The sequence below is a fragment of the Sorex fumeus genome, unplaced genomic scaffold, assembly GCF_029834395.1.
Source record: "Sorex fumeus unplaced genomic scaffold, SorFum_2.1 ptg000007l, whole genome shotgun sequence".
In the NCBI taxonomy this organism is placed as follows: domain Eukaryota; kingdom Metazoa; phylum Chordata; class Mammalia; order Eulipotyphla; family Soricidae; genus Sorex; species Sorex fumeus.
The window spans coordinates 599,686-614,199 of NW_026606064.1; the positions used below are offsets into that span (position 1 = coordinate 599,686).

Below are 14,514 nucleotides of genomic sequence, written 5' to 3' on the forward strand. Positions count from 1 at the left end.
TAAAAGGTTTCAAATCCAAGCATCCATCCATGCGCAGAAATCGGAGCTTCAATAGAAGTAATCAACATGTCTAAGCAGATCTCTGTGTGGGCACAGTGCTAAGCACTGGGACACAGCAATGAGCAGAACATGTGTGGTACCTTTTGTCAATCTTTAAGGACTATTGGGCCCTAATAGAAGAATACAGATGAAAGCTTAGTTCAGGGTGAGCCCTCGAAAAGCAGCAACAAGTGCCCTGATCAACTTAGAATAGTCAGAATAAGAGCCTAAGAAACTGAACATACTGTGACATCTGTCTCCCGGTAGACAATGGTGATGGCTTAAATTCAGTTTCCTGGATGGGTTCCTACTAAGTGTTCTCTACAGTGTAGTGCCTTTAAGCCTTCTTCCTAATATAGGTTGCTCTACACCCTGTTCCAACTCAGCCACTACCCAATTCTGCATTTTCATAAGTCTCCCTTTGCATAACTTTTAATAGGTATCTGTTTTTCTGATTAATATCCTGTGTCATAAGAGGTTTCGCAATGGAAAAAGGAGTAGTTGAGGAATCTGGAGTGGAGAAGTGGTGGCACCACAATGGTAGGATTAGAAATTCCCATCGAGGATCCATCTGCCTGAAGGAGACAAAAGAAAATTTGGGGGCAGGGGAGAGGGAAGAACTATAGATTACACAGTAAGATATGCAAGGTCACGATCACTAAATCCCCCTCCTGCAAGGGAATGGCTTTGTTCGGAAGGACATGCTCTTCTAATTGTAAATAGATCTCTAAATTTACCAAGACACTTAGGTACTTTAGTTTTACTCTGTGTCCCTCTTCCCAAAAGTTTAGGGTGTTTCCAATACAAGAACTAATTCTGTCGCCTTTTGCTCTTCATGCTGAGGCCCAAAGTTTCCCTGCAAAAACATTCTTAGACAGTATTTTGCTACCAGGCCTGTTCGTGGAACAGACTACACCTGCCTCCCCGTCAACCTATTCCCAACTCCCTACTTGTCCCTCATTTTTATCTTCATGAAATACCTCTTCCCCAGTCTCTACTCCCACACTTCATGCCACCCAGAGTGGGGCAGCTCATGCTAAACAATGTCCCAAGGACACAAGAGTACCAAGAGGCTTGATCGTCTCCACGGATGTCTCACCTTTTTCAGGCAAATATGCTCCCAATGGTGGAAGCTAAGATGATGGCGAGGATAATACAGCAGATCATGATCATGATCTTCTTCTGCTCGTCCAGATAGGAAATGGAAAAGGATGGGAGGAACATCAACATTGTGCAAGGGGTGTTGTTCCGAAAGGAGGGAGACAAGGAAGAGGAGATGAAGGATGACAAAGGAGTGCTAGAAGGAAGAGGAAGATGGATCTGGCTGCTAGAACCCAGAGTTAGATAGAAGTGTTACTTCAAGGTGAGAGTCATCAGAGATGAAGAGTCAGTAGCCGTAGTGGAGGATAACCTCTACATCCCAGAAAGTCAGACCTACTTCCTGCTAGAGACACATATCTGGGAGTGAGTGGATCAAATTCTTTTGGGTAAAAGCACCGAAAACCTGAAACTCACAGTTAAATGTTGATGTCTTTGAAAGTAAAGCCATTTTTTAAGATAAAATTAGAACTTCTGATCCATCTGACCCAATGCAGTAGTTTTTAAAAGATTCAAAGGGCCAGAGAGAAACAGCAAGGGAAGGCACACACTTGCATAGGGCCGACACAAGCTCAGTCCCCAGCAGCACATATGGTCCCCTGAACAAAACCCTGAATCCCACCAGGTGTGGCCCAAAGCAAACCAGAAGATTCTGGACCCTTTGCAAAAACCTAAGCAGCACCCACCATGGTACCAGATCACAATGTTTTTCAGGGAAGTAGAGCCAGAGCTGTTTCATAATCAATATAAAGTCATTTATTTTTAAATTAGCAATAAAATAATCAAGTTTACATTAAAAAAAAATACACACAACAACAACAAAATACCTTCACTTGCATTCTAACTCTAAGTCCCAGACCTCAGTCTCCAGAGCATGAAGGACTGATTACAAAGCTTGTCTGCATGCTGCAGAACCCAGTCCTCATCTGACTTCACAGCCGTGGGCAAGAGCGATCCCCTGGCTCTGTCTGAGTACTGGGCAATGAAGGAGTAAAGGAGCCCACGTGAAGGAAGCCAGCAAGCGGTGCCTGACCTAGGGTGCTCCCCTGTCCGGAGAACATTAAGGTCAGAGCCAAAATACAAATCAGGGAGAACGGAGGCAGAAGGCAAGGGGCTCACCGGTGGGTTGGCCAGTCACTACACTTGAGAACTTCCCACCTGTTGCTTCCTCCGGATGAGACATGGAGGCCACAGCGAACCACTCAGATTCACTTTGACAGAACTACTCAGTTGTTCCTCATCTGTGCCTACTAGCTCAGCCCCAGAGAAACACATCTGCCATCCCGAGGCCACTTGGGTGATACCACACCCTTACAGGATGTTCTCAAGTCAAGCCTAGAAGAAGTGTCAAAACTTTTGTCACACTTTCTGTCTGCTAAGCAGAAAAGCTGAATGACACCTTAGTCCTCAGCCCAAAGATCTATGATTCTTCCAGTACCCTTCCCAGAGAAGAGCACAGGTCTCAATGACAGGGTAAGATTCTATTTTCAGTAGAAATTCACTTTGTGAGTGTTTCTTACATAATTTTCACTCGTGTATTTCTTTTTCAAGGTCATAAATATCCTTCACTTCTGATTTCCGATTTCCTGAGAGATACACGCATCCATGGACATGCACCTCAAACACAGAATTTAAAAAAAAATGATCTAGAATCCATGAAATGAGTGATTGAATATTCTGTCTGAAACATGTCCAGAGCCTGCACTGTAGAGCACCTAGCCCCTGGCCCAGTTTCCAGTGCTTGGTTATTGCTGGTCTCAAGGCCAACAGCTAGCTGGTTTCCAGGACTCAGACATGGAAACAAGAACCAGACTTTCAATGCTAACAGATGGTAACCTCGAAGGATGGTCAACCTGGTGCCTCCCTGGGTAAACATGAGCAAATACAGCATATGCAAAGATCAAAGTTGGCCGGTCACCAAGCTGAGAGTAGCTTAAAGCCTAATTTCAAATAGCCCAACTGCTGAGACCAAAATGACATCTGCCGGTCCCTCTTATTTCCTGACATAGGGAAAAACAGACTGAGGATCAGGGTCCTGCCTGGCAGAAGTCTCAGGTACCAGGCCTTCTCACTGCTAGACTTAGAAGAATCCCTTTACTTTCTTCTAGAGAATCACCCCAACCCCACCCAAATAAAAGCAATTTCTAGGAGAAGAATCCTCCATGAGGTAGAAAATACAGCACCTTGGGAAGGCCTCAGCTAAGCTTTTCAAGGTGCAGTGTCTAATTTGACACATCTGAATGACAAGGTGCAGTGTCCAATTTGACACGTCAGAATGAAGAAACACAAATGGCTACTTCATCATCCAGGAGAAAAGGCACTTCGGCATTGGTGGGGCAGGAGAAGGTTTGGAGAACTCGGGGTTGCGCTCGGGCGACGGGGTTCCTCCAGGGCTAAATTGTTGGCTGGGTCAGGTCCAGGGATGGTGACACGGAAACAAAGGAATGGTTTCTCTCGCTCTCGGGTGCGCCATTCCAACTCCATTTCCATCTAAAGTCATAGGTGGCCACTCCAGGCTGGAGAAAAATTGGATTCTAAGAGAGGAGGGGAAGGAAGAGCCGATCAGTGCACAGGATGGAGGCAGACAGTGACATTAAGAATCAGCCAGAAACCTAGAAGGTACAAAGGTTAGTTAGAACTGCAAAATGGAAAATAACAGAAAAATCAACAGGAAGCTTGAGAAATCTGACAGCCCCCAAGACCCAGAATTAACTATCCCACTCACTGTACAAGGGAGATAAAAGGTACTGTGGTGAGGGAGGGGGGTAAAAATAGAAAACTTTCTGGGTCATTGTGAATCCTTCACGCTGGCCGCCACACACTCGTGAAAACTTGTCAATGGGGAGGCACAATCTGACTAAAAACACCAGTTCTCACCACACAACTCCCGTCAGCATCTCTCCAATACAGCTGCAGAAGCCTCCAAGGTACTGGTATCTTCTCCATCACTGCCCCCTCCCCCCTTACCTCCCAGAAGGCACAGTGAAGAGAGAAAGGACTGGAGCGATAGCACAGCTGGTAGGGCGTTTGCCTTGCACAGACCCAGGTTCGATTCCCAGCATCCCATAAGGCTCCCTAGGTACCACCAGGAGTAATTACTGATTGCAAAGCCAGGAATAACCCCTGTGCATCACCGGTGTGACCCAAAAAGCAAAAAAAAAAAAAGGGGGGGGTGGGGAAGCTTAGGGGACAGATGATGGTGCTCTGCCTTACAAGTCGTGTGGGCTGGGACAAGTTTAACTTTAATGAACTTGAAAGAGGTTCCGTGTCTGAAAAACTGGAAAAGGAGGAGAATATTCCTGTGCTAGAGCTGTAGCTGGCACATAGCTGGGAAGAATAAATGCATACTTCCGCATACTTCCTCTCTGCCCCCCCACCCTCACAGTCCTCTCTCCCTCAGAGCAGACGGATGCCCAGGGGGGATTTGAGTAGGGAATATGAGGTGCAGCGGAACAAGCAACCTCACAGCTGTTCAGCCACGTGGCATCTTCAAGCTCAGATGAGTCAACTCCCAGCAATGTTAGAATTATTCCCGTTTTAAAAAATGATTCATGGGGGCCGGAGAGATGGTACAGCAGGTAGGGAGTTTGCCTTGCACGTGGTCGACCCAGGTTCGATACCCAGAATTGCATATGGTCCCCCAAGCACCACCAGGAGTAATTCCTGAGAACATAGCCAGGAGTAACCCCTGAGCATCGGTGGGTGTGGCCCAAAAAGAAAAAAATAAAAAATGATTCGTTTACCTTCTGAATTCCCAGGATTTGGAATGGAAATAGGCACTATGCATTTGGAAGGCATCTTTCATCCAAGGCTGCACTGCACTGTACTGTCCTCCCGTTGTTCATCAATTTGCTCGACCCAGTAACATCTCCATTATGAGGCTTGTTGTTACTGTGTTTGGCATATTGAATACATCACGGGTAGCTTGCCAGGCTTTGCCATTGCAGACGAGATACTCTCGGTAGCTTGCTGGGCTCTCCAAGAGGGGCAGAGGAATCGAATCTGGCTCGGCCAGGGAAGATTTCAACTATTTAAACCTTACCTAATTTTCACTTCCTTTTCCAGTGAGAGTTAAGAACCCAAACGAAATGTAACCCTTAACAGGAGTAAAAAATAAGGAGCAGAGTCCAAATGCCATGGGAAAAAACTGAACCAACCAATTAATTGTCTCAAGAGACACTGATGGCCTCATTGAACTGCTTATTTTCCAAGAAGAATTTGAATGCTAGTACTATAGTAATTTGGCTTTCAAACCACTTGAAAGGAAGAAGAGGAGGAAGAGACATATTGAAACAATACAAGGAAGGAACAGTTCTAAGTATCAACATGGCAGAATATATAGTCTTAAAAATACATCTATTACTCAGTAACTCCTACGAATCTGTAATAAAAAAGTGGGTATGAGAAAAAGGTTAATTTAGTCATACTGTTAATAACAGCAATTACAAAGGTAAAACCCTCTAAATATAGGGGAAACACTAAAGAGTTGATGTGATTGAACAAAATGGACTAGAGTCCCACTACCCACTGCAGGTCGTGGGGCTCTACCTGCAGTTCCCACTAGGGATGTTGGTTGATTAAATTCAATAATCTAGATGGCTGGCAAGGTTTCATTTAAAAAGTTTATGCTGAATGAAGGCTGGAGTCCTGCTCACCAGCAAGGAAAGGTGAACAGTCACAATCTGTAGCCAAAAATTAGATGTACAAGGAGATTTTTAGCATTGAGGAAAAATGCCTATGATTTTGTAATAGTGCACAAAACTTTAGTTAGTAGCACATGAACTATATAAAATTACACTGCACATGAAACCTGTCAGAAGGTATCAGTCATAATATTAAGTTCACTGCTTCACCTTTACTTTATAGATCTTTTAAATATATATATGTGTATATATATATGTTGTCTTATTCAAAAATAGTATTGAAAAAGCTTTAACAGTCCCCAAAACAAGACCATTCTTGCCAAGATATTAATATACACATGAAGCTCTGAGTCAGTGGTCAGCTCATTCTGCTACATTTTAAAGAAATTAATAGGCTAAACTTTAAAGTCACTCAGCACTAAGATTCTCCTGATCTTCGGGATTTCTAGATGGCTATCTTTTTTCATAAAGAGAACTTAAGATGTAATAAGGAAGACTCCTAAAAATCCATTACAAGGGTGTGTGTGTGTGTGTGTGTGTGTGTGTGTGTGTGTGTGTACCTGGTTCTGTTCTTGACTTGCCTTGAAGTTTAGTGTCTTCACCTGTAAAATGTGGATAACAATAGTCCCCACCTCACAGGGGTGCTGTGAGGATTCCAGAGTAAGTGTAACAGGTGTTTATGAATATACTGTCCTGCACAACTCAATATTCAAAACCATTAACCCATTTATCATTTGAGATCCCATCACTCAGCCACAAACCAAACCCCACAAACCCTAATCCCAATTCCCAGCTTCGTTTACACCGAAAAGAATACAAAAGCAAAGCCCCATACCCAGGCAAGCCAGGAAGAACTCAACGAACTCCAGATCGAAATCACATATTCTTGTACCCAGCCAAGGAACAGGCTTACTGAGTGAGGAGAGCAGAAAGGAGACGCTCAGGTGTGCCAGGAGAGGTGGAGAAGCACATCCCGAGACAGAGCACAAAGACAGAATCTGTAGGACAGGAGCAAGCAGAGATGTGGCCGTGGACTGCAACCAGAACCCAAGAGCAGAATTTGAAGCAGACGCAAGAACGCACGGGCCACTGAATGTCTCAGAGAGCTACACAGTGTCTGAGGACAATCAGAAGGGAGAAGCAGTTGAATCTGTAGCCTCAGCAAGCCCATCACAGTCCCCCGAACCTTCCTGTACTTACATTTCAGTGCAGCAGCCGCTCAGGCCGCCCTATTAAAGGGCAACGGAAAGTCCAATAATCAATGCTAGAATGCCCAGCAACACACCTACTACCACAAAGATAATTATCAGTTTCTGGAGAGAGGAATAAGAAAAAAATATATATTACAAACAACAACAACAAAAAACAGGAATTCATCCCCAACCCAACTCCTCTCACCTCAACAGAGAAAACCTCATCAATCCAAATTAAAAAGCTGACATCCCTACACAACACAAACATTCTAGCAGCATATTGTGTTTTCCTAGATTGCTTCTTAGCTAGCAAGGCCAGCAGACAGAAATATAGAGTTTTGAGCCATTCGCATAACAGTTCCGCATGCCTGGAGAAGATGCTATCACAGGGTTCCCAGGCAGCAAAGGGTCATTATAATTGTCTTTTTCGAGCGAGTAAGGCTCTTTTTTGATTTCAAACTTTCATCCATCTTTCCCCAGCAGGACACCCCACCTCTCACATCAAAACGCATGATTATGGTTCTAGAGCGAGCTGGCCTGGATTCAGAACGACATTCGAAAATCACTTCCAGGTTCTTTATATCCCTGCCCAAGCAATACAGAAAGTCCAGAAGAAAAACTCAAGAATGAAAACACCAGAGCCCGTGAGAAAGTGCCAGAAAGGTACAGCCTGAGAGAGGCCAGTCGCCTCCAACACCAATGGCAGAGAAGCCCGAAAGTTCCCCAGCAAGGAGGGTACCAAGAATAGAGGGAAGCGGATGGTGTGCTTGGATGAGCGTGATGACTTACTAAACCTCAACTTGAAGGCTGACCCAGAGAGTTCTTAACCTCCGAGCCTCAACTTTTTTTTCACTGTGAGGCAGAAATAATAGGTGCTCTAGACATTCGAGAATGTTCCCGGGGCAATGAGCAGATCACCCGGTTCCTGGCAGAGGCAAAGGTGTGTGGGGTGGCAGAAGACACTACAGTGAGGGACAATGAAGAGAAGGATGAGGTGTCTGAGGAACGGAGGAGTGAAATGTACTGATGGCAGGGATGCTAAGTTGTGTCCAAGGGACCAGCCACTGCTGGGCAGCGTGTCCACCCTACAGAGCGGCCGTGTATGTGCTCACGGGGAGAGTCTGAGCCAGATCCATGCGTGTCTCAGCAGGGCAGGAGTCCCACCCGGGAAGGCTGGTGTAGGTCTCGGGACCGAGGAAGGGACAGGGTGGGAAGGCACAGGGGCCTGAGGACACAGGTGGGCAGGACTCTGAGGAGAAACAGCCGGCCCCGCTGAGCAGGGCGCTCACCCGCCGAGCTTCGCTCTGGTACTTGACGGCCTTTTTGGTGTCGGCCACGGCCCGCTCCACGAAGCCCACTGACTGGTCCATGTTGTTCTCAATCCGGTCAATCATGGCTCCCTTTGCCCGCACGGAAGACACGACAGGGACAGAGACAGGCAAGAGAGAAAGCGAGAGACACGGCAAACCAAAGTTGGACTCTCTCTCCTCCGAGGGCCGCAGAGAGTCTCACCTTCCGGGCCTGGCCCTTGTACTTCACAGCTCGCTTCGTTTCTTCCCGCGCCTTCTCCACATGGTCCACTGTGTGCATGACATTCAGCTCTATGTTATCTAACATCTCACCCTGCAAAGGACAGATGCCGGTCACACCCCATGAGCCTGCCCCAGAACTGGGATGCTCTTCTCGTCAGGCTCAGGGTGGAGAAACTGAGACAGCCACTGGACGTGTGGGCACGTGTGCGCATGTTCCTCCCGCTTTCCTGTGGTTCCCTGCCCCTTGGTGGTGGTCACTCACTCGAGAAAGTCAATCAAGCGACTATAGAAAAACTCCTTGGAGACCAGCACCTCGCTAGATTCTTCCAGCACCCTGTATGGATACCCGGTAACCATAAATTTAATCTCTTTTCTTTTCCTGAGGGATGCCACCACCAGATTTTTCCCTAAAATTAAGCACGTGAGAAGGGGAACCAGAGTAAGACTCTCGTGGGCTGGGGATGTGGCTTAGTGGGGAAGTGCATGCAAGGCATGTCAGCCCCCAGTACAGTCTACCTATCAGGACATGAGACTTGTATAGAAGTATTAGAAGTCTCGTGTTCTCAGTGCATTACTCATCTCCTCCTGGGCATTGAGACCTGCGCCAAGCTGGTCATTCAGCCTGATTGGGACCCTATAGAAGGGTCCCTGCATACCGCGTGTGCTCAGTAAGTACCAGAGCTGGGGAACACGTTTGCTTTCTCTGAAAGGCCCTGAAGGGGGACACTTGACACATCCTTAGGTGACTGACAGATATTCTAAGCGACTGAGCCAAGGAGTCACTGGGCTCTTAGTACTCTTAGTACTCCCAGCCACCTCCTAGCTATGATTTCCAACAGGGAATGTTTCGTCGCCCCAGTGTCCGAGCATCTCTGGATGGGAATTCCCCTCCCCTCCCCCCTTCTTCCCCCCCCCCCCCCCCCCAGCCATTCCCTGTGACCTGGCTGTGTGAAAACAGAGAGTGGCAACTTACCCTCACCGGAACCTCATGCCAGTCCCTCCGCAAGGCAGTGGGGGGAGAAAAAAAAGAGAAGCAGGGATAGGGGGACTTGAGCAATAGTCTCCCAGGCCAGGGGCTGGGGAAAGGCACAGCCAGAGCCCTGAGCAGGGGCTGAAGCCAAAATCAGCCAGGCAGGGCTCAGAGCCGGGTCTAAGCGGCTGCCATCCTCTCCCGGGGACAAAGCAGCAGGAAGGTCAGGATAGGTGACACCCTCCTCCCCACCCCTCCATAGCTCGTGTCAATCAACTGCCCTGGAAGCCCCAGGCACCCGCTGTATGGGAAAGTCACTCCGAGTGACAGGAGTGCTGAAGAGCTTCTGTAACTAAATACTACTCTGCTCTTCCTGGTCACTTTTGTGCTTTCCTAGTCTCTAAGCAAAAAAAAAAAAAAAAAAAACGATGTCAACTCTTTTAGAAAAACACAGAAGAAAAATATCAAACACGGGGTGAAAAATCAAAACCTCTGCTGAACTTAACATTTCCTCCCTCGGGCCAAGTGATAGCAAAGCGGATAGGGCATTTGCCTTGCATGAGGGTATCTCATAAGGTCCCGAAGCACCGCCAGGAGTAAGCCCTGAGCATCCATCGCTGGGTGTGACCCAAAAAGCAAACAAAAACAACAACAACAACAAAAAGAGAACATTTCCTCCCTGTGAAGCAGGGAAAAACAAGCACGTGCTCGTCATTAGTGACAGTTCCTCTAGAGAGGCAGGAACATTAAGAACCCGTCACTCTAATCTGGGGGGGGGGGGGGGGAGAGCGAGAACGAGCTAGCGAGAGAGAGAGAGAGAGAGAGAGAGAGAGAGAGAGAGAGAGAGGTGGGTTGGTAGGGCAGGCCTGGGGAATGACTCAGGGCTGGAGGGAAGCTCTGGCTTGCAGGAGCTGCAGGGTCCCATCCCTTGTACTGCAGGATCCCGAGTGTTGCTAGCTGTGCTCCCCATCTTCCCTCACCCCCGAGACAGGGAGAAAAACATCCTGAGCACCTCAGAGCCCGCAGAAACAAGAGGTGACAGAAGCTGGGCAAGGAGGTCCGGAGGGCCAGCAATCTGGGTGTGCCTCTCCCCGGGACCTGGGATTCTGGTACTCCGGGCGGGAATTTCAGAGGATCTTCCCCCAGAAACACACACACACACACACACACACACACACACACACACACACAAACACACACCCCTCACCTGCCTTCCTGCATCCCCTCAGCCCCTGCCTGGAGCACCTGCTCCTTCCGGCCCGCCCGGTTACCTGGTTCTCCACCAGCATGGCGATGTCCATGAACATGTCGTGCAGCTCCTTGATGCTGCTCTCAAGCTGCACGATGTCCTTGTGCCGCCCCTCGATCTCACTCAGGGCTTGCTTGGAAATCTGAGAGTCGATGATCTAGAGGGGCCACAGGAGCAGGCCGTCGGCCACCGCGCCCGGACACGGCCCGGCTCCCCGCCGCCACCCCCTCCTCGCCACTCCGCAGCTGCCACCCCATCTTCACGCCACGCGGGGGACGCGCTGCGTGGTGGGTCCCGAGGCGCTCACCCCGGAAGTGAAGATCGCGGGGTTTCCGCTCTCCAGCATCTCCTCCAGCTCCTCATCGGTGGTTTTCTTGCCAGCTTTTAAACAAAAGAACCAGGGTCACATGTAAGGTCGGCTTGAAAGTTTCCTGAGATGCAGGAATACTCTCTTCACCCAAAGGAGTGAGGTCCTTCACACACACACACACACACACACACACACACACACACACACACACACTCATACAGAGATACAAAGACACATACAAACACATACAGAGACACTCACACAAAGACACAAATACACACACACTCATACAGCTACATACATACATAGAGACAGACACTCACAGAGACACACAAATACATACACTCATAGAGACACACAGACACATAACACACATACAGGCACTGATACAGAGACAAAGACAAATACACACACTCACACAGAGATACACACACACAGAGACACTCAGAGATACACAAATACACACACTCATACAGAGATAGACACATACACACAGAGAGACACTCATACAGAGACACACACACACATACACACCCATACAGAGATACATAGACACATACACACATACAGACACTCATACAGAGACAAATACACACACTCATACAGATAAACAGACACACACACATACAGAGACATTCATTCATTCATTCATCATCCTGTTAATCGTCGATTGCCTCGAGCAGGCCCCAGTAACGTCTCTTTCATCCTAGCCCTGAGATTATATTCAAGGCTTTTTAGGAGAATGAGACCCATCATTGTTACTGGTATTTGGCATATTTGGTGCGCCACGGGGAGTTTGCCAGACTCTGCCCTGTGGGCAGGCTATATTCGATAGCCTGCAAGTTTGTCCAGAGTACATACAGAGACACACAGACAAATACATACAGAGTACATACAGAGACACACAGACACACAGACACACAGAGTACACAGACACACAGACACACAGACACACAGAGTACATACAGAGACACACAGACAAATACACATATTCATAGACACATACTCATGGAGTGATAGCACAGCGGGTAGGGCGTTCACCTTACACGCGGCCAACATGGCCGACCCGAGTTCGATTCCTCCGCCCCTCTCGGAGAGCCCGGCAAGCTACCGAGAGTATTCGATATGCCAGACACAGTAACAACAAAGTCTCCAATGGAGACGTTACTGGGCCCGCTCGAGCAAATCGACGATCAACGGGAGGGCCTTTACCTTTACCTTTACCATAGACACTCATACAGAGACAGACACACACACACTCATGCAGAGATACACAGACACATACACACACATACAGAGACACACAAATACACACACACTCAGAGATACAGACACACACATACAGATACTCATACAGAGACAAATATACAAATATACAGATAGAAACACACACACACATAGAGAGATACTCACACAGAGACACACAGACAAATACACACATTCACAGATACTCATACACAGCCAAACACACACACACACACACACACACACACGCCAAGAGCAACCTGACATGTCCTGGACAAGAAGCCCCCTCCTGCCTGAGCCCTGCTCCATCCATCTTAACCCTCACAGTACCCAATACCCCCTCGCCCCAGGCACTGAACACCACCACTCTTTTCTGAGGAGACATGGCAGAACCCCTCACAGTCTGACTAGTTTCCTTATTCCTCACAGCCACCCCCACTCCACTTTTTCTGTATCAGTGTTCTTTGCGGTTGGACAGGGGGGGCCGTGACTCCACAGGGGAGCAGGCGTTCAGCCAGCACTTCCTCGGTGTGTGAGGCAAGGCGGGCTCCCCCACCCACGGCTGAAACCCCCCTGCCAGGCCCAAGAGTGGCCACTGTTCCGGGTGGGAGCAGGGAAAGGCGAGGAGGCGCGGCCACACTTCCAGCACGTACTGATTTCGAGCTGCCGCTGGATTCGCCCTTTGCTGCGCTCGCGGAAGTCCACCTGCGCCTCGTTGTATCTGGTCATCACCTCCACAAACTTCCGGGACAGGACGGAGTGCTGCAGGGACAGGGGGTGATGGAGGACGCCCCCCAGAACAGAGACCCAGGAGGGCCCTGGCCTCTGAAGAACCTGCCCACACCTCCCCCTACACCCATGCCCCCAAGAGGCAGGGCCCCAGGGGCCTCCGACCTCGACGCAAAAGCCCAGGGGGTCAGGCTCCACGTCCTGTTTTCCTCAAGATGCCCATTGGCCTTTCTAAAGCAGGTTTGCAGCCCCTGTTCCTGCTCTGCTGACCTCATACGGTCATGATGGGGCCCAAGTCACCAGCCTCCCAACATCCCCCCCATGCCGAAGTTCTTACCAGACTGATTACCCTGCAGTTTCTTGCTTATAACAAGATCTATTTACTCGCAAAATTTCAAAAGACTCCTACATTACCTTCCTAACATGCTGCAACCTACAACTGAGGCACCCAGGCCAATTAATCACAGCCCGTGTTCCCGATCCCAAAGAATCTAGAGGATTCCAAAGCCTCTAGAACAGGGCTCTGCATTCACTCTGAAGATGTCAGTGTCTGTTATGCCACAATACATGTTTTTTTTTTCTTCACACACATTAGTCTCAAGTCTGTCACTTGCCCACTCTCCATCACCACTTACTGCTTCTACCCCTCGCCCTCTCTCTTTTGCTCCCGACCTGGTGGTATTTGGGTTCCTCCTGGCTCTGCACTCAGGAATTACTCCTGGTGGTACCGAAGAGGACACCCTATGGGATTCTGGGGATGGAACCTGGGTTGGCCCCAAGGATCTTTATCTCTGATTACTTCGAAACTGGACAACTACAGACTAACAACCCTTAGAGAGGTTTGGGCCTTCCTGCTTGCATGAGGAGGCTGTGCTTGAAGGCCCTGAGCACCAAGTGCTCTGAGTAGGAGAGAGAGAGGAGAGGAGAGAGGGGAGAGAGAGAGAGAGAGAGAGAGAGAGAGAGAGAGAGAGAGAGAGAGAGAGGGGAGAGAGAGAGAGAGAGAGAGAGAGAGAGACAGAGACAGAGAGAGAGACAGAGACAGAGACACAGAGACACAGAGAGACAGAGACACAGAGGGACAGAGGGACAGAAGGACAGAGAGAGTGTGAGTGAAAGGGCTCAAAGGGCTGAACACTGGCTCTGGCTCCCTCTAGCCAGCTGCTCTTCAAATCAACATCCAAGTCACAGTCACATCTGTGGAAGGAAAGATTCCTGGATCTGGGAAAAAAAACAACAAACTGAAGACTGGTTCTCGGACCAAGGGAAGTTTTACCTGGGATTTCCGGATGCGAAGGTCTGCGGACGAGCGGATTTCTTCGTCTTCAATGTGCCTCTCCATGCCTAGGGGCCAGAGAGAGAGGTGATTCCAGCAACAGAGGGAAGTTATCCGGGCTGGGCACCAGCCTCCCCCTCGGGCACACACCAGCAGGTGCCATCCCTCAATTTTTATATTTTATTTTCATAAAAATAGTTCACAATAGTTCATTACAAATTACATTCAAACAC

General features: G+C 48.5%; 1 protein-coding gene across 13 annotated transcripts in view; it reads right to left on the bottom strand.

Annotated features, from left to right (window-relative positions):
- Nucleotides 1–362: 362 nt before the first annotated feature.
- STX3 (syntaxin 3) overlaps nucleotides 363–14,514 on the bottom strand; it is a 46,477-nt gene continuing 32,325 nt past the window's right edge. For 3 of the 13 annotated variants that reach the window (XM_056136770.1, XM_056136752.1, XM_056136779.1), the window contains exons 5-10: nucleotides 14,282–14,349; nucleotides 12,933–13,041; nucleotides 11,032–11,105; nucleotides 10,747–10,881; nucleotides 8,486–8,596; nucleotides 2,904–3,671 (exon numbers count right to left, since the gene is read on the bottom strand). In XM_056136770.1, the coding sequence (XP_055992745.1) occupies nucleotides 3,531–3,671; nucleotides 8,486–8,596; nucleotides 10,747–10,881; nucleotides 11,032–11,105; nucleotides 12,933–13,041; nucleotides 14,282–14,349 (638 nt within the window). In that variant the 3' untranslated portion in view covers nucleotides 2,904–3,530. Of the gene's footprint in view, nucleotides 615–1,138; nucleotides 1,222–2,903; nucleotides 3,672–6,980; nucleotides 7,094–8,262; nucleotides 8,374–8,485; nucleotides 8,597–10,746; nucleotides 10,882–11,031; nucleotides 11,106–12,932; nucleotides 13,042–14,281; nucleotides 14,350–14,514 lie in introns of those variants that run through there. The other 10 variants (XM_056136822.1, XM_056136830.1, XM_056136814.1 and 7 more) reach the window with 10 other exon arrangements.